The sequence below is a fragment of the Dasypus novemcinctus genome, chromosome 12 (genome assembly GCF_030445035.2).
Source record: "Dasypus novemcinctus isolate mDasNov1 chromosome 12, mDasNov1.1.hap2, whole genome shotgun sequence".
In the NCBI taxonomy this organism is placed as follows: domain Eukaryota; kingdom Metazoa; phylum Chordata; class Mammalia; order Cingulata; family Dasypodidae; genus Dasypus; species Dasypus novemcinctus.
Window position 1 is genome coordinate 77,608,219 of NC_080684.1, and position 27,378 is coordinate 77,635,596.

The 27,378-nt window shown below is 41.2% G+C and overlaps 1 protein-coding gene across 3 annotated transcripts in view; it reads left to right on the forward strand.

Moving 5' to 3' along the window:
* The window catches only part of SOCS2 (suppressor of cytokine signaling 2), a 73,184-nt gene that overhangs the window by 40,550 nt on the left and 5,256 nt on the right, over positions 1 to 27,378 (forward strand). For 2 of the 3 annotated variants that reach the window (XR_009188301.2, XM_058308536.2), the window contains one exon: positions 6,783 to 7,830. The exons of the other annotated variant lie outside the window; for it this stretch is intronic. Coding sequence is in view for 1 of the 2 variants with exons in the window: in XM_058308536.2 (XP_058164519.1) it covers positions 6,783 to 6,896 (114 nt within the window). In the remaining variant the exon portion in view is untranslated. Of the gene's footprint in view, positions 1 to 6,782; positions 7,831 to 27,378 lie in introns of those variants that run through there. 3 annotated transcript variants of the gene reach the window in all.

Consider the following 27,378-nt stretch of genomic DNA (forward strand, 5'->3'; position numbering starts at 1 on the left):
AGTCATACTTTTTTACTGTAGAGCTTTTATTAACTTTTTCCACCTGGTTCAAAATACAGGAGGATATTTTGACGAGTGTTTATTTGGATGCATATTTTTCTTTTGCCTCAGTCTCCATATGATTCAGCAGAGAGTGCTATAAGGACCTCAATGAGCCACTGCTATGATGAGTTCCAAAATTTTGGGTGACCTAATAGTGCTGGTTCCATTTCTGAGACCATTTGGCTAAGCATATGATTCCTCACCTTTTAATCATCATTCCGCAAATGCACTCAGTCTTTTCATTTATACCAGGTGGGGGTCTTTACTTAGTATGTCTATCTAGAGATGCATTAATATCATTTGACCTAAGCCTGGAATTCCCCTGATCACTACCTCCCCAACTCTCCCCTTCAGAGATTAAATACTTCTTGTTTTCTCTCCCTTTTGTGATTTTGCATTCTTGTATTTGTTTATTTCACATCTTTTCCCCTACGAGGCTGAAGTCTCCATGAGGGCAAGGACGATGTCCCTCTGGCTCATCATATTGCTCTCAGGCCCTAGCAAAATGTCTACATGATGTAGGAAGCCAATATGGGTTTTTAAAAAGTGGTTAAATGAATCAAGAATTGGTTTATTCCTGGGAAAAAGATTTGGCTCAACTGATAGGGCATCCGCCTACCACATGGGAGGTCCAAGGTTCAAACCCCGGGCCTCCTGACCTGTGTGATGAGCTGGCCCATGCGCAGTGCTGATGCGCGCAAGGAGTGCCCTGCCACGCAGGGGTGTTCCCTGCATAGGGAGCCCCATGAGCAAGGAGTGCACCCTGTAAGGAGAGCTGCCCACGCGAAAAGAAGTGCAGCCTGCCCAGGAGTGGCACCACACACACGGGGAGCTGACCTCAGCAAGGTGACGCAACAAAAAGAGACATATATTCCCGGTGCCGCTGGCAAAAATAGAAGTGGACACAGAAGAACACACAGTGAATGGACACAGAGAGCAGACAACAGGGGGGAGGGGAGAGAAATAAATAAAAAATAAATCTTAAAAAAAAAAGAGTTGGTTTATCCCCATTGTCCCATTCTAAGTAAAGTTTTGCATGCTTTGTTATTAGCTATTGGTAATGATGCTAACAGGATTTTTAAAAAGCAAACATTCCTTTAAATGTCAATGAATTAAGTCTTATTCTCTTTCTCTTTCTTTTCTGACTTAAGTCTTGCTGAAGCAAGCAGGTATTTCTCCTACCTGATAACTACTATTAAATTTTAAGTGATGGTTTACAATATCTGAAAATGAAAAGGCAGAGTTGTTTGGTGGAAAGAGTGCTGGATTAGAATTTAGGAGGCCCAAGTGAGAAGGGTAACTCTCACAACAGAGAATGGGATGCCTTTGGTAAGATGGGCCGGGTTGTCCCCTGAACAGTCAAGCAGGCCTGCATTCTCGTTCTCTTGTAGGCCCTTGACCATGCTCAAGTCCCAGAAGTCCAGAGTCTCTCTGTTCTCTTCAGGTCTGCCCTGTTTACCAAATACATCTGACTGTAAAACCTTGGCACAGAGACCTCTTCACACCAGAGCCCACCCCTGTCTATGCTTCTTTCTGCAGCCAGCAAAGCCTTCATGTCCCAGTTCAGTGTCTTTTCTGGTGCCCTTTCTTCAGCTGTTCTGGATCAGAAGAATCTGGGAGTTCCTTCCTTGAGGAGGTTATTGGTTCAAAGTGTTTGGCAAATTCAATTAATGCTTTTGCAGTAAGGCACCAGCCCTGGCAAGGAATCTGTCCTCCAAGGCTGTCCTAGCAGGTTGAAAGAGGCAGGGTGGTGAGGGAACAGAACCCTCGCTCTTTTGAAGTCAGACAAATCTGGGCTGATGTCCTAGGAGACATTTACTAGCTAGCTAGTCTCAGTTTCCTCCTAAGTTAGTGGAAAGAGAATTGTATTAAAACTCTGTTAGCCAGAACTCTTGGTTTTACGTGACAGACATCCAACTCAAACTAACTTAGGCATAAATGGGAATTTACCAGAGGGACTTACCTGGTTTATTTCCTCTAAGCCCAGGAATGGTGAGGGACAACTGGGTTTCAGGGACAATTGGAAACAGGGTCTGTAACATTGTCAAGAAGAATGAAATAACCAACTCAGGAGAGCTGGTGTGACTTAGTGGTTGAGGTGTTGGCTCCCACATATGAGGTCCTGGGTTCAATCCCCAGCCCTGGTACCTCAAAAAAAAAAAAAAAAAAGAAGGTATGTGACATCTTCAGGACACACAGCTAGTTAGTGGCACTTCAAAACCTAGACCTAGCCCTCAGAGCTCACAATTCACTTTACCTTCTCTATACCATATGATGGTTAAGAGTGCTGTTAGCTCTGAAGTCAGACTGCCTGGCTTTGAACTCAACCTCTTACTGTATGACCTTGGGCAAGTTCCTTAACCTTTCTGAGCCTCAGAGAGTCACTTTGTGGGGTTGTTAAGTTGATTAAATGAGTTAATATAGCTATGTTAGGTATTAAGATGATTCTACTCTAATATACTCCTGTTTGGGTCTCCTACCCTGGAGCTGGTTACCTTCTCCACATGTGTGAGGGGACTGGCTGAGCAATGCAATGACACCTCAGTTTGGTTTCATTGGGCCCTGTGGTTGGAATAGGAGCAGCTCTTCAAATCACCTAGGACTCTTAGTGATAAATGAAGTTGGCACCTATCATTGCCAATCCCAGAAGTACAGTTAAATAGTTTTAAAAATAAACATGCTCCCCACATAAAAGTGCATCATGTTCATTGTTATTGTCCTATTTGCGAGCATTTAGGAATCTCTGAGTTCCTGCCCCAGTTACTGATGCTGTGAGGCTCTGTCACAGATCTCACAGGGAGTGTTCAGCAAGCAACCTAATCTCCCTGTGTCCTTTGCTTCTCTGAAAGAGACACAACAGTACCTGTACTTCCGTTAAACGGCACAGACTTTGGAATCCAACAGACCTCCATTTGCATCCTGCCTCTGCTACTTCATAGCTGTGTGTCCTTGTACAAGTTGATAAATCCTCTTTCATCTTGAAATTTCAATATTCACCCTGTAGAGCTGTCCGGAGGAGTCCATGAAGGGCAGGCACAGTGCTGTTAGCTATTTTTAGAATTGTCACATACCATGTACATGTTTGAGAACATACAAAATCATTGAACAATGGTAAACTATCATTTTTATAAAATAAAGACATTCGCATACATAGTTTCTTGTAATTATGCTACCTCTTTAAATTCTAAAGATACTCAAGTGAATGAAACTTTGGGTAAGAGTTTTCTAGTGATTTTTAAAACAACAGCCATGCCAGCAAAATACACTCACCCAAACCAAGAGAAGTGTCTTCTTTGGTTATGTGAAAGGCTGCGGGGTTCCTTTAGACAACAGAAACAAACAGAGTGGAACGGTGTAGTTCAGCTCCATGGCTGAACACCTGTTTTACACATACTAGGTTCCGGGTTCATTTCCTGGTACTTCCTGAAAAAAAAAAAAAATCAACAAAAACAGAAATCCTGAGCAGCAAGTGATTCTCACTCCTGGTTTCAGGGGAGGAGAAAGCATTTATTATTACTTCCAGACTCATATGAGTGCTTCTTTCAACCACAAAGCTTGAGGTAGACTGGCTTCAGAAAAAGAACCTTGTCTCAAAAAACAGAATTTGAAGCATTCACTCAATTTCTCTTTATTTGTCTCAATCCCCATCCCCACCCCCACCCCTGCAAGCACCATTGCATAGTTAGCAACTTGTTGAAGGTTCTGGCCCTGTGGTTTCAAGTATCCTTATTCACAAAATTCTCTTCAACATTTTAGAAATTCCCTTTGTACCCTGGAGAAAATTATTCTCTTCGTAGTGGAAGCACTGTCCTTGTAGTGGAAGGTTCTTTCTAACATTGTGAAATGCTATCTTGATAAGAGGTATTTATATTGATCAGAATGGGCTAGGTTAAGTGCTGTAACAAACGAACTCTTGAGATCTCAGTGGCATAACAAAAGTTTATTTCTCATCCACCCAAATCCACTGCAGTCCTGGTGGATTTCCATGGTGGCTTCCTTCCAAATGGGGGTTCAGGGATCAAATTGGCTTATACTGTAGCAAGGGAAGCAAGGGCATGAATGTGCCACACCACTTCCATCACAGGCCACTGGCCAGAACCCATCTCACAGATCTACCTAAGGAAACTTGGAAATGTATTTCTCACATGTGCCCAGGAAAGAGAGAATGTGCCCAGGAAAGAGAGAAGGAAACATTTTTGCTGCAGTACTTTTCCTATCCAAACAATGGAGAAGCTGGTTGTTGGGTCAGGGCATCTTGTGATAGAAATTTATAAGGGGCTTAAAAGTCTGAGCAGGGGCAAACAGGAAGAAATGGAAAATACAAGTATGTTCTTGAGTAGGTTGAGTGCCTTCCTTTCAGTGGTTTAGGAGGCCTTCATGTAACAGGAAAACATGGAACATCAAAAAGAAGCCGAGATCTGGGGAAGTATCGTGCTGAGATGCAAGCATTGCCCAGACTCAGTTGCCCATCCATCCCTTCACATCAACTTCCTGATATCACACCACCATGCACCACCCACAGAATTCTCCTTGTATTATTATTATCTTAACTTTTCCTTTAAATAATGTATTCCCTTAAATAAAAGGAACTTTAAAAGTAACTTCATGCTCTGCCTTAGTGGAAACTCAGTATCATTTACCATAAATAGAAGGTCTCCCTAACAACAAATACAATGCTAACAAAACAGGGTTGTGAACATGAGGTTTGCTCTCTTGGTTACAAAGAGGGGTTAGCAAGTGTTGGAAAGGTGAAAAAGACAAATCAGCTCTAAATTTCTTTATGGAATTAGAAAGATTGAAAGATACTGTATGGGAGCAGATGTAGTTCAAGTGGTTGAGCACCTGCTTCCCACGTATGAAGTCCTGGGTTCACACCCTAGTTCCACCTAAAAAATGAAAAACAAACGAAAAAACCAACTCTCATTGGGGAGCAGATGTAGCTCAGTGGTTGAGGGCCTGCTTCACATGTATGAGGTCCTGGGTTCAATCTCTGGTACCTCCTTAAAAATAAATAAGTAAATAAAAGAAAGGTACTGAAATTGTAAAGGAAGAGGCAGAGAGCTCAGAAATGGGCTCTTGTGTCAGGATGCCCAGTTCTAATACCAGTGCCACATCACTTACTAGCTCTGTGACCTTGGACACATTGCCTAATCCCTTTGTGCCTCTGTTTCCTCCTCTGTGAAACTGAAGATAATAATATTACCTACTTCATATACATGAAACCCTTAGAACAGCGACTGGCAGAAAGTAAGAGTTATATATGCATTAGCAATTTTAGTAGTTTCTTACAATGCCATATATTGTTCAATGCTGTTCTTGATGCCACCTAAAACCATTTGTACTCATGTTCCATCATCTCAAATCGTCCAGTGGGATGCATCCCACTTTTAGGAAAGCATGGATTTTGTGGCACCATTACAGGCTTTGGAAATTGATACTCTAAGACCTAAACCCTCTGGCTCAATTGGTGTTCCTTTAGGCAGGTTACAAACTTCTCTAAGTCTCATTTTTATCATTCCTAAAATGAGGACAAAATACCTCCCTGCTACCAGATGCTGTAAGATAAAATATAGAGTATCCATCCCCATTTTGCCTTGTGATGGGTACTCACTAAATACTGCCCTACCTTCAAGCAGTAATTCATATGTGTCCACTAGAGATTTGTGGAAGTCTCTGGTGGAATCTTTAAACATTTTGCCCAACATATTAGTTAGGGTGACCAACTCTTCTGGGCTGCCAGTTTCAGTATTGAAAGTTCCATGTCTGGGGACAACCCTGAGTCCTGGGCAAACTCAGATGGTTGATCATCCTGCCTAGAGGGCTTGTTATAACACAGATTCCTTCCCCCCAACTCCCCATCTCCAGAAATTTTGATTCAGCAGGTCTGGGGTGGGGTGAAATGAGAATTTGCATTTCTAGCAAGCTCCCAGGTGATGCTGAGGTTGAGAGTTCAAGGACCACATTTTGAGGAGCACTCACAATATTAAACTGATGCCCAGCATTGGGCAGCACCAGAGTTGAGAATCACTCAACTTTTAGAACTCCCAGGGGTTCTCATAGTGAGAATGTTATTATGCCCGTTTTATAGATAAGAAAACTGAGGCTTAGCAGGGTCTTAGTAATTTGCTTGGTCGTAGCTAGGAAGCACTCAAACCCAAGTCTGACATCAAAACAGTTTCCCTCAACCTGCCCTGCACACACGTCAGGCTTCCTGGTTCAACTCCCTTTTTGGAATACATTCTCTCCAGGGAGATGGTTCAATCCCCCAGGGAAACAGGCTTCTGGCCAATCATTACCCTAGGTCAGCCATGGACACGGCAAAGACACAAGTGGCGACCTCGGTTCTGCACGTTTTGCTTACCTGTACTTTTACTAATCAAGAAACAAGGACATTGTCAAGATTTCCTTTGCAGATTGACTTGTTTCAACAAATTTCATATCATCAGATAAAGAATCCAGAACTACACAATTGCTTACCGACCCACCCTAAACATTTTAAATCCTCTTTCATTACAGTATAATTATTGGCTGACCTGAGAATCATATTCTGTTCTAAGGTTTAGCGCAGCTAACTCAATTTCTGCAGTACCCAAAATGCAGCCTTGCTACATTTAGGAATAAACCAAATCTAATATTTTATTGAATTCTGATACCACGATCAGTGCTATTATGTGTAAATAAAACTTGCTCTGATATTCAGTTTATGTTGCTTGTCATTGTTTTTTCCGCTTTTTACACAGAGGAGACCTCGGTCAGCTTCCCTCCTCTGCTTTCCTCCCAACTCCTTCCTCTGCTTCGAGAACCGGTTGGTTGGTTCCCTGGTCTCAGCCCCCATCAACTGGTTACGCTTTTGACCTCAACGCCTCAGTCACGCCTGTCCCTTCTGGGATTGCAGTCCTTCCGCACGGCCCTCGGGACCATTGGTCTTCGGTTCAAGAGATGCTAGAAGAACCCTGAAAGCAACACCTACCTCAGGAGCTTGTTGTGAAGCAAGACAGGATGTACCTAAAGCGCGCAACGTGGCACCGGGCACGCGGTGAGCGCTGTCAAGACCATCTGATCCCTTCCCTTCCCACCCCTCTCAAACCCGGGCCTCTGCACAGGCCGCTTCTGCCCGCCAGGCAACCTCCCACTAGGCTCCCTTGTCCTTTTTCCATGTACCACGCATTTCTCCTTTGTATTAATAGCAGATCACCGCGCAGTTATGCATCTTTCCCCTGGATTAGTCTGTGGATGCCTGGCTCCTCTGCCAGGCCACACGGGGTGCGGGCTGTGACGAGCAGCTGGGATTCGCCTTTGGCCTTCGCCCCGCCCGCGGTTCTGGCCCCAGCAGCTGCAAGCACAGCCCTCAGCCGCCGGCCCCGCGCTGGGCCTCAGGTGCAGACAGTCGCCCCGCCCAAGGCCACGCCGCCTCCCCGCCCTGGACTCTACACACTTGACCTTCACAGCCCGGCTGGGGACCGCGCCTAGCGGCTCCCCAAGCCAGAACGCCTACCCTCGTAGCTTGGCCCCGGCTCCCCTTAGACTGCATCTCGAGGTGCCTTCTCCCTCTGCCCAAGCCCGTTGACGCCCTTTCCTTGCACAAAGCACTACCTGATCAACTTCTGCATGCTAATCTCCGTTTCAGAGGCTGCTACCGGGGGAACCCAAACTGCGCCTCTGTGCTCTCAATAAAGGCAGGAATTGTATCGGGTTTTGCCAATCGAATACGTTCTCAGAGCCCACCTGGAGGATCTCAGTAAATGTTTGCGCAACGAGTGAATAAATAAGGGGTAAACAGTGCTGGTATTATTCACTTAGGTTTTTTATGTCTCACCCCCTCTCCTTCCTTCAAAGGGAATTTAACTTCTACACAGGAATTTCTTGGCTTTGCATCTAGGGATCTAGCTTCTTCCTCGTCCTTCCCCTCTCCTTTCACTTTCCTCGTTCCTTTTCCTTCTCCCCTTCCCCTTCCTAAAATCCTAGGTTAGCAATCCCTCTTAGACCTGGCTGAGGAGGAAGGAGAAAGCCTGGGGAAAGCAGCTGAGAGATGGTGGTGGGAAACAGTTAAATTAGTTTAGAGGCCAATTCTGTAACTGCAGCCTGCCTTTCTATCAGAAGCTTGTGTAGGGCCCCGTGGAAAAAAGGGAACTGCCAAGGGGCAGAGGAAATCAATATCTGAAGCCTTGACTAATTGCATGGCAGTCGGAAGGTATTTTCTCATTTTGAATGAGAAGAAAGGCCCTTTTAAAACAACAAAGCTCTTGTACAAACAGAAAAAAAGAGAACTCACATTTTGCATCCATGTGAAAAATAGCCTCTTTGTTATTAATTTTTCATCCTCATGTAAAGTCTACTGCAGTCAATGCTTTATTTTCTGCAACTTTTTTTTTTTTTTTTTTTTTTGGCTCCTTCTTCCTCTTCTAGAAAAATCCACCAGATCAAGTTAGGTTAGGAGACTGGGATTGAGACCTAGCTCTGCCATTTTAGTAGCAGTAGGATGTCTCTGAGCCTCAGCTCTTCATTTGTAAAGTGGACATTTCCTAAGAAACTCAGAGAGCTGGGCTATGGCGAAGCTCAAATGAGTCAAGAATGTGAACAGCTTTGAAAATTGCCACGGACTCTAAGAAGAAATTTCCATCGTTGTCATTGTCACTGTCCTTGTATTTAATCTTAAGTTAAAAAACTGGAAAGTGAAAGCTGGTGCCAAATAAAGAATAGACTGCACTTCAAAGCCAAATATAAAAGCTTTTTATCATCCCTCATCTTGAATGATGTTTGGCAATGGTCCCGTTGACCAGCATGAGTAAGAAACTACTGTTCTTGGGCTAGACTGAGAATGTCAAACTTTTATGTATTCATTGATTCATTGGTTAATGGCAGAAATGGGAGAGCCATCTTGTTCTCAGATACAGGGTTTTGGATCAATCAGGTAGACGCTATTTTTCACAGCTCAGTTAGTACCTTCCTTTGCTTCTCTTCCATCCAGTGCAGCCCTGGTAGTCAGACGCCACCTAAGCTTTTCCTCCAAATACCTTCTCTTCTGAGGATTTATGCCATTAGGAATCATCTCCCATCCTCAGACCCGGTGTGCAGGGATCCATGATTTCCTTCACGTAGAGCAAATTCTGTAAAATATAGGACTCTTTCTCTTTCCCACAGAAGACAGACAGATGAGGGTCCTTGAGGTGCCAGCAGAGGATCCAGAGGCTGCCCTTTTAATGCCGCTGTATTCTTAAATCCCTGTACTATTCAGGGGCTGCAGAGAGCTTGCGTTGTTTTATAATCAGAAGTGAGAACTTGGGGATGGGGGGTGGCCAAATTTTCAGCAGAGATTATCATCATCTGTAGGCATTTTTAGAACAGGGATGGGCTTTTTGACTATCTCTATCCCAGCTGCAGGAAAAGCTTTCAGGAAACGTGAGCTTTATATTTGATGTGGAAGGAGCTGAAGAAGGAATAATGACAAAATTACATAAGCAAGCAGATAGCTACTGCACTGAAGTCCTTCTCCTTCTACCATTAAGATGGCATGATTATAGCCTTGAAGGACAGCAATCCTATCTTATGTCCCTGTGCCCACACATAATGCTGGGGGCTCCTTCGTTAATGGGGCAATGTGGCATTGTGTTGCTTCCATGATAAAATCCAGACTACTCGGAATGGCATCCAAGGTCCCTTATGATCATTGCCAGCCTGATCTCTTGCCGTTGCCCCTCCTGAACTCCATGCTTCAGCCACCCTGGAGGAATTGTAGGGCTCCAGGCATGCCCCCACCTAGCTGCATTTGCAGATGCTCTTTCTTTGTGTTTCTCATGAAACTAAGTTCTTCTCTTTTCCAGGGCCTGTCCAGAAACTCCTTTTTAGGGCAGTCTTCCCTCTCTAGTACCTACCCCCATGCCCCAAATCCCACGTCCCACTGGGTTAGATGCCCCTCTTCTGAGCTGCTTTACCAAGTTGCCAGAGTCCTTAACTTTCTGAATTCTTTATCAGCAGTTATCTTCCCTGTGCCCCCGCCCCATGATTGATATCTTAGGGCTAAGTGTTGGGCCTTGTTGACCATTCATTCCTAGAATCTAGTGCTTAAGATATAGTAGGTGCATAATAAATGTTGGTCGAATTAACAAATGAATGGCTGTTCAGATTTAATCTTTCCTCTCCATTGGCATCAGCCTCTCTGGCTTGTTTCTCTATAGCAGGGGTTCTTAACCAGGGGTCCACGGACCCTCAAGGGGTCTGTGGAAAGGTTTCAGGGGGTCCATGAGCTTGAATTGGAAAAAAAATTAACTTATTATCTTTATTTTCTCTGACCTCTATCTGAAATCCTTCACATATGAATGTATGCAATAAATAAACTACGGTAGTATTCAGTTTACCTGACTGGCAAAGGGGTCTGTGGAACAAAAAAGGTTAAGGGAAGCAGACTTGGCCGATGGATAGGGCATCCGCCTACCACATGGGAGGTCCGCGGTTCAAACCCCGGGCCTCCTTGACCCGTGTGGAGCTGCCCCATGCGCAGTGCTAATGTGCGCAAGGAGTGCTGCACCACGTAGGGGTGTCCCCCGCGTAGGGGAGCCCCATGCTCAAGGAGTGCACCCCATAAGGAGAGCTGCCCAGCATGAAAGAAAGTGCACTCTGCCCAAAAATGATGCAGCACACACGGAGAGCTGACAGAACAAGATGATACAACAAAAAGAAACAGATTCCTGGTGCTGCTGATAAGGATAGAAGCGGTCACAGAAGAATACACAGCGAATGGACACAGAGAGCAGACAACTGGGGGGGAGGGGAGGAAGGGGAGAGAAATAAATAAAAAATAAATTAAAAAAAAAAAGAATCCCTGCTCCATAGGGTCACTGGACAGGGATCCTGAAGAGTAGATGGAGAAGGCCTGCATTTGTGGTGGGTTTTGCCCACATTTTACCACTCTGCATTTTAATTGGGTTAAGGTATTATCCTCCAAGAGGTGAAAACACTACATAGTACTTAGATGAGAGAATTGGTAGACTTGTGGACTGTTGAAGTAGAAGGGATCTAACAGGTTGTTGGGTCCATCTCTCACACATTACAGATGACAAACCAGGCCCAGAGACAGAAAGGTTTGTTCAAACTCTAATGATTAATTAATGGCTGAAGAGGACGTCTTCTGCTTTTTGCCTGTCACGGTGACTTTGTGGGACCAACCCACCTCATATTCCTAGGAGGTCAAGTAAAGCTAAGGGGACTTGATTTCAGGATATTAGAAAAGAGAAGTTCATATGCTCCACTGGGGTTGCTGAGGAAACGGGGTGCAAGCCTGGGACCATTGGCAACCATTTTGTCACCATGGGTAGAAAGACTGAGAACAGAGTCAGCACCAAGAAAATCAGAGCCAAGCATGCCAATCTGTCCTGATGCCATCACTGGTGATCCTGGATACAACCATGTCTGCTCCTTGCTCCCTGTAAGAACTCATAAATAATAATAATTATTATTTTGCTTAAGGTTGTTAAAGTTGCATTTCTGTCACTTCCAACTAACTAACCTAAGAAATACAATAGCAGACCTAGAACCAGGCCTCTAACTCCCAAATGCTGTTTGGGAGTGAGCAACTAGAGAGTCCACTAAAACTAAATTTGCCTACTTCCCAGTTCTTACTCTGGCAGCCCAGTGAATAAGGCTTTGAGGATAAGGACTGGGAGGGGGTATTGGCGGGGGGGCGAGGAGGATGGGGAGAGGCACATATGTTACTCAAAACAGATTCAGCTGGGCTATTCTTCTAGATGAATTAAAGTACATTGTGCTCTGGACCAGGGACAGCTGCTGCAGTGCAGACTGAAAAAGCAAGGACAACCAGTAAGACGTCACCGTTTTACTCCTACTATGTCATGACTCACCTATAGCTTGGGAAAATGTGCTGCGGAACAGCTGCAGCCATAATAAATAAACCTTCTACTGCTGATACAGCTGGGCTGGACCTTGTCCATCGATGGGGATCCAGGCAAAGAATGAAATCATTACGACATGCTAATTAGATTGCTTCATGTGTTGGAGATAATTTGGTTTCCAGTCTCTGAGATCAGAACTCCATCACGAGGTCCCGGAAGCATGAACTGAAACTGAGGTCCTGTCCAGCTACCAGGATGGGATTTTTAGGAGTCTGCTCCATCCCACTTTCCCTCTCTTCTCTGCATTCATATAGAGTTCAAAAATAGGCAAAACTATTCTACAGTGTTAGCAATATTGGTGATGTTTGCTATTGTGATAGGGTGGCTGAGAAAGGGTACCAGAGAGGCTCCAGGGGCGCTGGTAATGTTTGGAAATCTTGAAAACTGTGTGCTGGCTACATGAAGAAGTTCAGTTTGTGAGACTGTGTTGAGCTATGCACTCATGAATTGTGTACTTTTCTGCATGTGTGCTTGATTTTTTAAAAAATTATATGTTGTTAAATACTGCGATTGTGGGCAATTGTTTGGTACCAATGAGGTCTTAAAAACAAAGTTAAAGGGTGGCCAGTGCAATTAAGTGATAATACTCTATCATAAAGTCGTCAAACAGATGACCCAGAATATATTTATATTGACTTTAAGATTTATAATTACCAAGGTGAAAATATAAATTAATTATTTTAGTAGAATGCTCACATTCCTTCTGGGGTATTTGGTTTGAGTCTTTCGTGGACCCCAGAAAATTATGTTCTTAAGCTAACCCATTCTTGTGCTTGTAGATCTATTGTATGTGAGATCTCTTGGTGAGATTCAGTGAAGGGGCCTTTTAATTAGACCACTTTTTCTTAGATTGCTTCAGTTAAGGGCCCAACCTGGGTCCCAATCCTCTTACTGAAGTTCTTTATAAATGGAGGACTAAAAAACCACAGATATACAGAGAAAAGACCACAGAAACTAAGAGAAGGAACCCAGGAGCTCAGAGAAGAAGTGGAAGAGAGAAAAACCGCAGACAGAGCCTGAAGAAGAATTAGCAAGACCTGGAGAAGAGGGAAGAGCCGAGCAGATCGAAGCAGAGACTTGCCCTGTACTTGATCGCCCACAGCTGGACTCGGGGAGAAAGTGGGCCTGGAGGAGAAAGCAGAGACTCAGATCAGCAGTCACCACTACTGTGTCTTGCCACATGGCAGGGGTCCAGGATTGCCAGCAGCTGACCTGCAGTGAGACAGCATCTCTGATGATTTGGATATTTTCACACTCTCAGAACTGTAAGCTTTTAACCTAATAAGTTCCCATTATAAAAGCCAACCCATTTCTGGTTTATTGCATTGGCAGCCCTTAGCAAACTAAGACAAGGGGCAATCTGAACTATTATGCTACCTCAGGGTCACAGTAAATAGATCTCAAATCCATTCATATCTCTTCACTTCCATTGCCAGTGCTCTAGTTCAAGTCACCACCAAATCTGCCCCGGACTATGGCAATAGCCACCCTCTCATGCCTGATGTGTACAATCCATGGCCCACACAGTAAGCAGACTAGATTTAAAACTTGTCTCAAATTACTGCTCCCCCTGAAAGCCTTCAAAAACTACCTATTACTCTTAGATTTAAATCTAAATTATTTTCATGCCTCCATCTCTTGATCCTGCTTCCTCCAGTTACTTCCCCATTCTTTCTTTCTCTTTACACACAACTTCTTAAAATAATTGTCCATACCAACACTATCCAGTAGAAATATACCATAAGACACAAATATGCTGTCATGGTCGAGTTGAACCAGACATGAAACTCAGCCACTTTCTCGGCTTCCACTGAACTCCTTCAAAGAATGCATGCATGTAGTAAGCTTCACTGATGTTTAGTGGGGAGGGAGTTTATTAAGGAGGTGGGGTAGAAAGAAGAGAACTTTATATCGTATCAATATAAACACCTTTAAATTAGAACATGACATTAAGTTTCTTAAAATGCCCAATTGGTCACCCTACCAATGGGGAATTTTTAAAGGTCCAACTGGCTCTCAGGCCTGCAACTTCTCCTTGGCTCCTCTCTTGCTTTTCCATCTTCCATTTCTTCCACCCCACCACCACCAGCCCAGACTGCCACAGAGAAGTCTAGTTTCTTCTTTGTGGATACTCAGCAATTTTCAGATCCTTGTTTAATCAGAATCATCAAGGTGTTTAGGAGTTTCAAAAAGACTTCTGTTCAAGGAAGCCTGGCCAAACCCCACTGGAAGTCAGAGGGCAAGGGAACCTGGGTGCTGCAGTTTGTAGAGGTCAGCCTCCTGGGGGCACAGGACAGGACACAGAGGGATGGAGAGTGGAATCAGGTGAGAGCAAATAGAGAATAACCAGTCTAGTGCCTGGTAGGTCTTATACACATGCTTATTGAATGAATAAATAAGTGGACGAATGAATGAGTGAATGGGCAAAGAAAGGTGAAGAGAAAGAGAAAGGGATATCAAAAAGAACAAACATTTAACAATCTCTTACTGTGTGCCAGGTGTTTTAAAGAAACAATCTCGGGAAGTGGACTTGGCCCAGTGGTTAGGGCGTCCGTCTACCACATGGGAGGTCCGCGGTTCAAACCCCGGGCCTCCTTGACCTGTGTGGAGCTGGCCCACGTGCAGTGCTGATGTGCGCAAGGAGTGCCCTGCCACGCAGGGGTGTCCCCCGCGTGGGCTGATGTGCGCAAGGAGTGCACCCCGTAAGGAGAGCCGCCCAGCGCGAAAGAAAGTGCAGCCTGCCCAGGAATGGTGCCGCCCACACAGAGAGCTGACACAGCAAGATGACGCAACAAAAAGAAACACAGATTCCCGTGCCGCTGATAAGGATAGAAGCGGTTACAAAAGAACACACAGAGAATGGACACAGAGAGTAGACAACTGTGGGCGGGAGGAAGGGGAGAGAAATAAATAAAATAAAATGAAAAAAGATAATCTCATTTAATCCACACAGAAATCCTGTGGGATGCCTTATTGTCTTTGCATATGGCTGAAGACCTTAGAGGCTAACACACCCCATTGAGGAGAAATCATGGAACCAGGATTCCAACAGGTCCAAAGTTTTCTTCCACTGTGTCACTTTAGGCATACCTCATGTGTTTCCATACCTGTGTCAGCCCACAAGCTCCTTCGCTCCCTGTCTGGAAGGTCTTCCAGCCAGGTGAAATCCCAGTAATCCTCTGGATCAGCTCACTCTTCCTCTTCACCACCTGCCCTAGATTACCACGGCTAGAGGTCATCTTTCCCTTCTCAGAATATTATAACGACTATTATGTATCATTCATAATTCAATTATCATCTGTTTTTTATAATGTAATTGTTTGAGAGTTTATCACCCTACACTGAAAGCTCTCAGAAACCAGAAAGATTGATTTTTTATTTCATTACCTTGCATCCATCGCATTAGTAGGTACTCAATAAATATTTGTTGGTCTATTTACCTATATTATTTGATTTATTTTCAATGTTTTTTTGTTGTCTAGGATAAATTCACTTAAATTGTGCCTTTTTAACATATACCGTATAAACAACTTATAACCTTTTCTCATTTAATATGGGATCATAAGTATTTTTCCAAAATGCATACTTTGTAAACAGTATCTTTAATGATGGTTTAATAGTCAATTCTATGGATGTTCCAAAATTTGCTTTAAATCGTTTCTGCTGCTAGATATTTGGGTGTAAAACTTATCCCATCCCAATATTAATATTGCTAGGAACATTTTTGAAGTTGCATTTCTCTAAATGAAATAATTTCTGTAGGAGCCATCTTTAGGAAATACTTAGTGCAGACTGAATAAACAGTACACTTGTTAATCACACCAAGTAGATTTAGCTCTGAGATTCTAATTGATTTTGTAACCCCTCTTGCCCTGAGGGAGAGTCAAAATAAACGTGTCTCCTGATATACGCAGATGTACAAATACTTTTGCAAAGCAAATTCATCCAAACATCCACCCATTCATCCTTCTCTCCCTCTCTCCAAATCTGAACTACGGAGGAGCCCTGGTGAGGAAGGTGGAACACTGCACCATCTCCAGTGCAGCCTTTGTCCTTTGACAGCCAAGTGCTGAGCACAGATGATGTCGTGTGGGCAGTACAGCTTGTGATTCCTGAGGGAGATATTAGTTCCCTATTTTGCGGATAAAGAAACTGAAGATCATAGAGAATACATAATTCACTCAATGTGATAGAACTAATACATGCTTAGAGGAATGCCTGCCCCCTAGCAGGCATTCTACAAAGGATACCTACTAGTTCTCGGTCTTGTGGGAAATTTGAGGCCTGCTTAGTTCCCTAGAAAGGAGCTCTACACAAGATCAAAGTGGCGTGATAACTTTGCTGTTTAGAGTTTGAAATTCGTTTGGGATATTTACTGGATAATCCACATCACCAAATAATATTTATGGTCTCTCCAGGTGGGTCCTGAGGTATCAATTAAGATGCTATACAGAAACATGGGCCCTAGCCTCTAGCAGCTCATCACCCAAACAACTCTGGCGGGGCTTGTTGTTTAAGAGACGCGAGTAGGGCAAGGGAGTGCTGCAGAGATCAGAAGCTGCTGGAGCCTCTTAACAGGGCTTGCCATTGCATAAACCGGGGGAGAAAGAGCCATAGTAGGAAGAAGCTGGTAGTTTTCTTTGATTCCATACGAAAGGTAGACTCCCCAAACAAGATCTAGGAAGCGGTTTCTTGATGTTAAGTTTTCTTAGGTTAGCAGTTGAATAGTGTGGCTGATGCTGTTTAGCATTTGTTTTCAGCTCTATCTTCTGAACTACCTTTAGACCAAGCAGGTTGGAACACAGCCATACCCTAATCCCCTGCCATGACCTTCTCAAAACTCCAAGCAGCAAGTGAAGGCCCTCCTCTTTCTCCATAGCGACCTCTGAGGTCTCTTTCAGATCTCTTCACGGTTTGTGTTTGCTCTTACTGGTTATTTCCTATGCTGAATCATTCAAGGACTATCTGATCGTCTCCTGGGGAAGTCAAATAGTTTGAAACATTCTCAGTGACTCATGTATCCTCACTAGTGCTTTTATTTATTTTTTCTTGTTGACGTGTCACACACTCACACACACAAATAAGGGGCTGAAAAAGAGTTTCTATTTCCTCGGTCATATAATACCGACTACCTGCTTTTTCAGTGCATGTCTTCACTTGCCTTTTAGCTTTCTAGTTCATACAATTGACGTGAAATTCTGATGATTTAATCCTTAACCAAGTCCCAGGTTGAGCCAAGAGTGTCGAATTCAGCCCTACAAAGCGGAAGCATTCCTTTATGTCAAGGAAGGTCACGGTGCTGCTATGTCATAAAAAACTCCTGGTCTCTTAAGGCCATCGGATCAGCTGCTTTGCCACCCTCACAACTGCTCTGGCTGCGAACCCTGCTTCTGAAATCCCGCCATAATGAGACTAACAGAGCCTGTGGTGCACTGCTATTTTATGACTTTAAAGCAGCCATGAAATTGCAGGTGCTCCGAAAGCAAGAGGAAAAGGCCTGCTGAAAGTGACAATAGAGGTATGAGGGACGCAGGATGGACACCACTGTGAGTCCTCAGTGTCCAGCTTGTAGACTGTTCTGCCAAAGGCTTGGCTCTTTCCAGCTTGAAATCATTGCTCAGGTCTTCCTAGGGAGGATTTAAAGTAAAACAAACCTCTTTTTCATTTTTTCCACACAGGCTGTTTTCTCTCAACAATATACCACTTGAAGGCTGTGTAAGGGAATTTCTTTTCTCTGATGAAGGTAGACACACATACAACAGGACGCCAGCCTCGTTCCTTGGCATGGGATGCCTCCCCCAGACTTATCTTGCCTGATTGCTGCAACCCCTTAGCACGCCCTAGGGTCCAGGCACGCCTAAGTAATTATACAATTCCCCACGTAGGCCAGAGTGCTTTCCACATCAGAGCTTCTGAACATGCTGTTCCTCTGTCTCTAATGCTGTTCCCTATCTCATCTACCTGGAGAACTCCTACTTTATCTTCAAGATCGAACTCAAGTATTCCTGCCCCTGTACAGCCTTCTTAACTCTTCAAATAGCACTGAAGCCTGTAAGTCACACTGTACTTTGGGTGCACCTCTCTTAAAGCACCGCTTGCCTGGGCTTAATGCCACTCTGCCTTACATTTTGAGCTTTATGACAGGACAGATTGACTTGTCATATTATTTTCTTACTCTCGGGACCGATGTCATGCAAAGAATATAAGTATTTTTTGAATGAGTGAAAATGATTTAAAAATATTTATATTTGTCTGATGATATAACATTATATGATAATTAATAGAAAATTTAGGAAATACAGAAATGTGCAAAGAAAAAACTGAAAATCACCTGCAATCCCACCAGAGTTAGTCACTATTAAAATTTAAGGTTTTTTCTACTTTTTAAATAAAGCTTCATTGGCATTTGTTAATTATTTTTTATTTATTTGCATAGCATACAATTCACCCATTTAAAGTATACAATGGTTTTTAGCATAATCACAGAGTTTTGCAACCATTACCATAACCCATTTAGATCAAGGGATCTTAACCTATTTTGTTCCACAGATCCCTTTGCCAGTCAGGTGAAAACCATGGAACTCTTACTAAGTCCACACTATATTGTGTATTATTTAATAAGTATATCATACCTGCACCAATACGTCCCCACAAGAATAATGTTGTTTTTTTTTAAATTTCAGTTCAAGTTCAAGGACTCCTTGATAAGAATCCCTAATTTCAGTCGTTTTCTTCATCTCAAAAACAAATCCCATGTCCATTCACAGTAACTCTCAATTTCCTGCCAACCTCCTCACCAGCCCTGAGCAACTTCTAATTTACCTTTGTTGCCATAGATTTGCCTCTTCTGGATATTTCGTATACATGGACTCACACAATATGTGGCCTTTTGTGTATTGCTTCTTTGACTAAGCAGAAGGTTTTCAAGGTTCATCCATGTTGTAGCACACAGCAGATCTTCATTCCTTTTGTAGCTGAATAATATTCCATTGTATAGATATAGTATTAATGCATTTTGCTTTATTATTTTATTTATTTTATTTTATTCATCCATCAGGTGATGGATGTTTGGCTTGTTTCCACCTTTTGGCTATTATGAATGATGCTGCTATGAATATTGTCTTCAAATTTTTGTGCCAACATATGTTTTCATTTCTCTTCAGTATGTACCTAGCAGTGGAGTTTTTGGGTCTTATGGTAACTGCGTGTTTAAGCTTTTGAGGAACTGCCAGACCATTTTCCAAAGCAGCTGTACTGTTCTACATTCCCACTGGCGATATATGAAGGTTACAACTTTTCTACATCCTCATCAAAATGTATTATTATCTGTCTTTTCAGTTATAGACATCCTAGTCTATAACTAGGATGACCTGATTTGCATTTGAGCAATAATTTTAGCATCTTACCATGTACTTATTGTACTTATGTACTATTGGCTATTTATATTTCTTCTCTGGAGTAACGTCTATCCAAATCCTTGGCCCATTTTTAAATTGGGTTATTTGTCTTTTTTTCTTTTTGAGTTGTAAGGGTTCTTTATATATTCTAGATGCAATTCTTTTATCAGATATATGATAAGCAAATATTTTCTCCTATTCTGTGGGTCTCTTTCCACTGTCTTGATAGAGACTTTTGAATCGTAGAAGTTTTAAATTTTGAAGAAGCCCTTATCGATTTTTTCTTTTTTTTGCTTGTACTTCTGGTGTCATATTTAAGAAACCATATTTGTGGAAGACTTTTGCGTCTATACTAATAAGAGATATTGGTTTGTAGTTTTCTTTTCTTAGGATGTACTTATCTGTTTTTTTTTTTTTTTTTTAAAGATTTATTTATTTATTTAATTTCCCCCCCTCCCCTGGTTGTCTGTTCTTGGTGTCTATTTGCTGCGTCTTGTTTCTTTGTCCGCTTCTGTTGTCGTCAGCGGCACGGGAAGTGTGGGCGGCGCCATTCCTGGGCAGGCTGCTCTTTCTTTTCACGCTGGGCGGCTTTCCTCACGGGCGCACTCCTTGCGCGTGGGGCTCCCCTACAGCGGGGGACACCCTTGCGTGGCAGGGCACTCCTTGCTCGCATCAGCACTGCGCATGGCCAGCTCCACACGGGTCAAGGAGGCCCAGGGTTTGAACCGGGGACCTCCCATATGGTAGACGGACGCCCTAACCACTGGGCCAAAGTCCTTTTCCCATTATCTGGTTTTGATATCAAAGTAATACTGGCTTCATATAATGAGTTGAAAAGCATTCCTCTGTTCATATTTTTTTTGAAAAGTTTATGAAGATTTGTCATTAATTCTCCTTTAAACGTTTTGTTGGAATTCACCTGTGAAGCCATCTGGACTTGGGCTTTCCTTTGTGGGAATTTTTAAAATTACTAACTCAATTGCTTTACTTATTGAGGTCAGTTTGGATTTTCTGTTTCTTCTTGAGTCATTTTCAGTAGTTTGTGCCTTTCTAGGAATTTGTCCATTTTATCTGTTATCTTATTTGTTGGCATACAGTTGTTCATAGATTTCCCTTATAATTATTTTTTATTTCTGTAAGGCCAGTGGTAATATACCCTCTTTTCACTCCTGAATTAAGTTATTTGAGTGTTCTCTCTATTTTTCTTGGTCAATCTACCTTAATGTTTGCCAATTTTGTTGATCTTTTCAAAGAATCAACTTCTGACTGTGCTGACTTTCCCTACTACTTTTAAAATTCTCTAGTCCATTAATTTATTGTTTCCTTCTTTCTATTGCTTTGGGTTTAGTTTGCTCTTCTTTTTCCAGAGTCTTAGGTTGAAGTTTAGGTTATAGATTTGAGATTTTTCTTCTTTTTAATATGGGTGTTTGCAGCTATAAATTCCCCTTTAAGAACTGCATTAGCTATAGCATATAAGTTTTGGAATGTTGTATTTTCTTTTTCATTCATCTCAAAATATTTTCTAACTCCCTTGTGTTATCTTCCTTGATCCATTTGTTATTTGGTAGTGTGTTGTTTCATTTTCACATAATTGTGAATTTACTAAAATTCTGTTATGGATTTCTAGTTTCTTTCCAATGTGATCAGAGGATATACTTTGTAAGATTTCAATCCTTTCAAATTTGTAGAGTCTTGTATAATAGTCTAACATATGGTCTGCATCAGTTTCCTATGGCTGTCATAACAGATTACCACAGATCAAGCAGTTTAAAAGAACAGAAATTTATTCTTTCACCGTTCTGGAAGCCAGAAGTCCAAACTCAAGGTGTTGACAGTATTGGTTCCTTCTGGGGTCTCAGAGGAGAACCTGTTCCACTCCCCTCTCCTAGCTGCTGGTGACTGCTCACAATCCTTGGCATTCCTCAGCTTGTAGGCATGTCACTCCAATCTCCACCTTCATCTTCACATTGCCATCTCTTCTCTTTTAAGCTCACTTGTCATTGGAGTTAGGACCCACCCTAACCTGGGATGATCTCTTCTTGAGATCCTTATTTCCATCCTCAAAGACCTTTTATTCCAAATAAGTTTACATTTACAGATTCTCAGTGGACATATCTTTGGGGGGTGGGGTGGGGATGGACCATTCAACCCACTACATCGTCTGTCTGGGAGAATGTTCCATGAGCATTTGAGAAGATTGTGTATTCTGCTGTTGGGTGGAATGTTCTATAGATGTCTGTTAGCTACCGTTGGTTGATAGTGTTGTTCAGGGCTCCTATTTCCTTGTTGATTTTCTGCCCAGTTGCTCTATCCAATATTGAAAGTGAGATATCAAAATATCCAGCTATTTATTGCTGAATTGTCTATTTCTGCCTTCAATTCTGTCAGGTTGTGATTCATGTTTTTGGGGGCTTTGATCTTATTTAGATGCATTTTTATAACTTGTATATCTTCCTGATAGATTGACACTGTTATCATCATAAACTGTCCATATTTTTCTCTAGTAACAATTTTTATTTTAAAGTCTATTTTGTCTGATATTATTATAGCCATGCCAGCTTTCTTATGTTTGCTCTTTGATGATGTATCTTTCCCATCCTTTTACTTTCCATCTATTTCTATCTTAGAATCTAAATTGTGTCTCTTATAGACAGCATATAATTGGATCGTGTGTTTTTGGAGTGTTTAATGCATTTATATTTATTGTTATTATTGATATAATTGGATTTACATCTGCCATTTTTTTGTTTGTTTTCTCTGTCTCATGTCTTCTTTATTTCTATATTTCTCCTTTACTGCTTTCTTGTGCTTTTACTGAGTATTTTTTCATCTAACATTTTAATTCCTTTAATGACTTTTCATTGCATTTTTAAGTTATTTTCTTAGTAGTTGCTCTAGGTTTTACCATATACATCTTAACTTATCAGAACTGATAAGCTTTGCTCCTCTAAAGCTGTGTTCCTTCTTCCCCATTTTGGTACTATTGTTATATACATTACATCCATCTACATTACAAATCCAACAATGTATTGTATTAATTACTTCATAAAATTTTATGTCTTTTAAAGAAGCCAAAAAAAAAAAAAGGAGAACAAGTATATACTTACAGAGATTTTTTTTGTTAATCTTATTTACCATTTCTGGTTCTCTTCATTTCTTCCTGAGGATTTGAGTTACCATCTGTGTCATTTCCTTACTCTAATATAGCCTACTCCCATCCACTTATTTTGTGCCATTATCATCAACTATATTGTATATCTATATGTCATAGGACCACCAATACAATTATATACATATTGGCTTATACAATTGCTTTTTAAAAATCAGTTAAAAGAAGAATGGAGAAGAAATATGCATTTATACTGTCTTATACAAAATGCCTACATAATTACTTTATAGGTACTCTTTTTATGTGTGTATGGAATCAAATTACTATCTGGGGCCGCTTGTTTTCATTTTGAATAACTTCCTTTTGTATGTCTTGTAAGGCGGGCCTATATATATATTTTTAATGGAATCTTTGTATCTCTTCTTTCCTCTCACCTAATAATGTTCCGTGCCCTTTTCTGTGAAGCGGACTTGGCCCAGTGGTTAGGGCATCCGCCTACCACATGGGAGGTCCGCAGTTCAAACCCTGGGCCTCCTTGACCCGTGTGGAGCTGGCCCACGCGCAGTGCTGATGAGCACAAGGAGTGCCCTGCCATGCAGGGGTGTCCCCTGCGTAGGGGAGCCCCACGCACAAGGAGTGCACCCGTAAGGAGAGCTGCCCAGCGCGAAAGAAAGTGCAGCCTGCCCAGGAACGGTGCCTGGTGCCTCACACACGGAGAGCTGACACAGCAAGATGACGCAGCAAAAAGAAACACATATTCCCGGAACCGCTGATAAGGATAGAAGTGGTCACAGAAGAACACATAGCGAATGGACACAAAGAACAGGCAACTGGAGGGGTGGGGAGAGAAACAAATAAAAAATAAAAATCTGAAAAAACAACAACAACACAGCCTATGTCTACATGATGTTCGCGGCCAACTTGTATCTAACCATTCTCCTGGGAACCTCCTAGGGGGTTGTTTTCAACTTTTCGCTATTACAAATGATACCATCATGACCATCTTTGCATATACTTCCCCTAGGGCAAATTCTCTTGGAAATATTTAAAAATTCTAAAGTACACAATAATCTACAAACACAATTATATCTAAAACCATTCCGACCGCACAAAGGCCACCTTTCAAGCTGCCTTCCTTGGCTGTTACCACCTCCTTCTCAAACGTTGGCTTCTTGGCTTGATGTGTGTGTCCCTTTTCATATCTATGCATTTACATGCACACATACACACACAGAAAAAGAGAGAGAGATGGGCTGAGAAATACATGTTTTCCAGAGGATGGGACCATCCTGTATATCCTGACCCTCCCCTTATTTTCTTTACTTAATATGTTTAGGAGATCTTTCCATGTCATTATTTGAATTCAGTCTTTTTCCAACCATGTAAAAGTCCAGACTTTTATTGAAGAAGCATTCATTGAGTTTCTATTATGTGTCAGGCCCTGAGGATGCAGACTTTGGGGCTTTATTTGTCACAGAATGGATGTACCAAATTTAGCATTCCCATTGTATTGAATGTGTAGTTTTTCCAAGGACAGATGCTTAGAAGAGGAATTACTTCATCAAAATATATGAAAATTTAAAAGTCTTTCGACATGTATCATGAAACTGGTTTCCTAGAAGCAGGGCCAGTTTATATTTCCATGAGGAGCGTATGAGGTTGCTGGTTTGCTAATTTGGTAAATGGAAAAATTTTAGCTTTAATTTGCATTTTTATTTTATTACTGAGATTGAATATTTTTCATATTTATTAGCAAATTGTATTTTCTCTCTGGATTGTTAGATTTTTCTTTTATTAGATTTTTAATAAGGTCTATATTTGTGTTTTCTTATTTATTTGCATAAATGATATCTTGTGGATATTTTTCTTTTGTAGTTTTATTGCAAATAGCCTCTCATTTGTTCTTCCACTCTAATTTTTTGTTTTTTAATGACTCTTTGGTGGACAAAAATATTTTATTTTTTAAAAAAGGGTTCATTTTAATGAAATATAATCATCCATTTTTTTCTTCTTTGTTGTTTCCTATGCTTACAATGTCCTTCCCAATATCATGAGAAGATAAATAATTGTATATGTAAACTTCACTATTGGTTTCATTTTTAACATCAAATTTTTCAATCCACCTGAAATTTTTTTTCTTTTTTTTTTCTTTTTGAGGTACTGGGCACCAGGGATTGAACCCTGCACCTCATATGTGGGAGAAAAGTTTTTTTCTAGGAGGTACTGGGAACTGAACCAGGACCTCTCCTGTGGGAGGTCATTGCTCAACCACTTGAGTCACATCCTCTCCCCTCCAAATTTTTATGTAGGGAGTGAAGAAAAATAGAACTTTTTTATGTCTTTTTTTCCCAAATTGTCCTCACACAAATTATTGAAGGACTCTTCCTTTGCCCACTGTATCTGATGCCATGGGACTCTGTTCTCATTTGTCCATGGAAGGCTCTATTCTTTATTTACATTTTTACCTTTTTTGTTAATTCTCACTCTCATTTTCTTAGGTTCCATGGCCATTCACCTGAATGTGTTAGTATAGGTCTTTGAATAATGTAAGTATCCTTATAACATGTGCATTTTTTGTTGTGTATGCTTGATAAAAATCCCATGGGTCATTTTGTTCTGAACTTAATCAGTCTTGCTAGAGTTGTGTCTATTTTATTTATCTTTTCAAATAATTATCTTTGATTTATTAATTATAACCTTTATTATTTCTTTCCTTTGTTTTTCACTGAGTTTATTTGCTTTTAGTTTTCAGTTTCACAACTTAAGAATTTAGCTCCGTTTCATTAGATTTCTTGTTTTGTAATAAATGTACTTAAACCTATCAGTTCTCTTTTGGTATTATTCTAATTGTGTTTCATAATTTCTTCCTTGTAGAATTTTCAGTGTGATTCAGGTCTAAGCATTTTTAATAATTCTTATGATGTCTGCTTTAAGTCAAGAGTTTTTTGTAGAATGTTTTATAGTTTTTAGATATAATGAGTAATTTCTACTGTTCTTTTGTAATTGAATTCTAATTTCATTAGAACCAGTTGGTAAGATATTAATTCTTTGTAATTTATAAAAGGTTTCTTTTGTGATTAACTTTTATGAGAGTTCTGTATTTGCTTGGAATGAATGTGTACTCTTTGCTTGTTACATGTTTCAGCTTTGTAATTGTTTTTTTCAAATGATCCAAACCTTTATTTTTCTGTCTGCTTGATCTATCAGCTTTTGAGGAGGATATGTGAAATATACAAGAACAATTGTACTTTCAGTTTCTCCCCATAGTTCTGCCAGCTGCTGCTTTATTTCATGGAGAGATGCATAGTCATTTTGCTTTATTGAACTTGGTCTTTTTTCTACTGCTTAGCATCTCTCTTTATTCTTTGTGGGGTTTTCTTGGCCTTGAATTTCATTTTGTCTGACAACAAAATTTCCTAAGTAATTTGCTTTCTGTTACTTTCCATTTATCTTATAGTATTCGTGAATATTTATTTCTCTTCTTCTAAGATATTTTTCTAAAAGGGCATTTACATGACAAATTTTCTGAGTGGTTTTTTTTGTTTTTGTATCCTCACATAGAAAGGATACTTTAGCTGGATACTAATGTCAATATAATTCATCTAGGTATAAAGTCTTTTCCTTGATCTTGTTTGGTGCTCTGTTAAGGACTTTCAAGCTGAAAATTTTCCTTAATTCTAGAAAGTTCTTTGTCATCCTTTCAAGCTTTTCCTCCCCTCTCTTTATTCTTTTTATTCCTCCTGGGACCCCTGTTGTATGCATTTTGACATTTCCATCGCTATCCTCCTTATATCATAACGTTTTTTATATATTTTCCAATACTTTATCCCTTCTGTTTATACGACAGAGTTCCTCAACTTGATCTTGCAGCTCAGCAATTTTTTCCTCATGTGTATTCCTTGGGTTATTAGTTTCACTTCCTGGAATAAGGTATTTCCCCTCTGATATAGAGGCCTTTCTTGTCATTGACCTTTGCTAAACAGTGGCAAATATAAATATAGGAAACAGTAATGAGTTAAAAGCATTCCTTGTTTTTTTTTTAACTAATATTTCCAGTTTATTGGTCTCTTTCAAAATCTTTGCTTTTCCCCCCTCCCCCTTTGACAGATGGTATCCCTTTCTGGATCATTCATTTCACTTGGTTTCTAACTTTAGACTTGCTTTCACTTGTTATTTGATTTAGCAGGTGCAACAAAAACAAGAAACAAGTATGCTCACCCCACTTTCCACTTAACTGAAAAACTAAAATAAATTTCCAAAATTGTACATCCTAAAAAAAAAAAATCCACATTTTCTATTTGGTTCTTCCTTATTCTGTTAGGTTTTGTTTCATGTTATTATTTGAAGATCTTTAATGCTTCATTTTGCACTCATTATTTATCCACTCCATTAATTCTGCTGCTGCTTATTTTGTTGTCTTTATTTTTAAGTCATAATCTTCAGTCTTCAGGTGTGCCAGTTTTCTATCTGAGTTTCTATTCCCCTGGGAGTATTGGCTTTTGTGATTAGCAACATATACCAGGCAGTGGTCAGCCCCTGGAAGGTGGTAAGGCTACGTCTCCCAAAATATAGAGTCTACACACACACACACACACACACACACTGCCGCTGCACCTCTGCTGGGGCTTGAGCAACCTTTACTGCCTCCTGCCCATCACACAGAGCAGGTGACTCTGCCCCTTAGTGAATTTCTATTACTTCAGCCTTTCCAATAGCTTTCCTCTCCTAAGGGTCGGCAGGAGAGCAGCTGGGAGCACCTTTTCTTGGCTAGTCCACTGGAACCTGTTGTTTTCTCTTCCTCATCCTAGCTGGCTTCAGGGCCACCCTAGTGTTACCCTGCCAATCCTGGCACTGGAGCCAGTGCCAATTTTTCTGCCTCTCCAGAGGGCAGATAAAAATCCACCCAGAAACTGTGGGAGAAAGA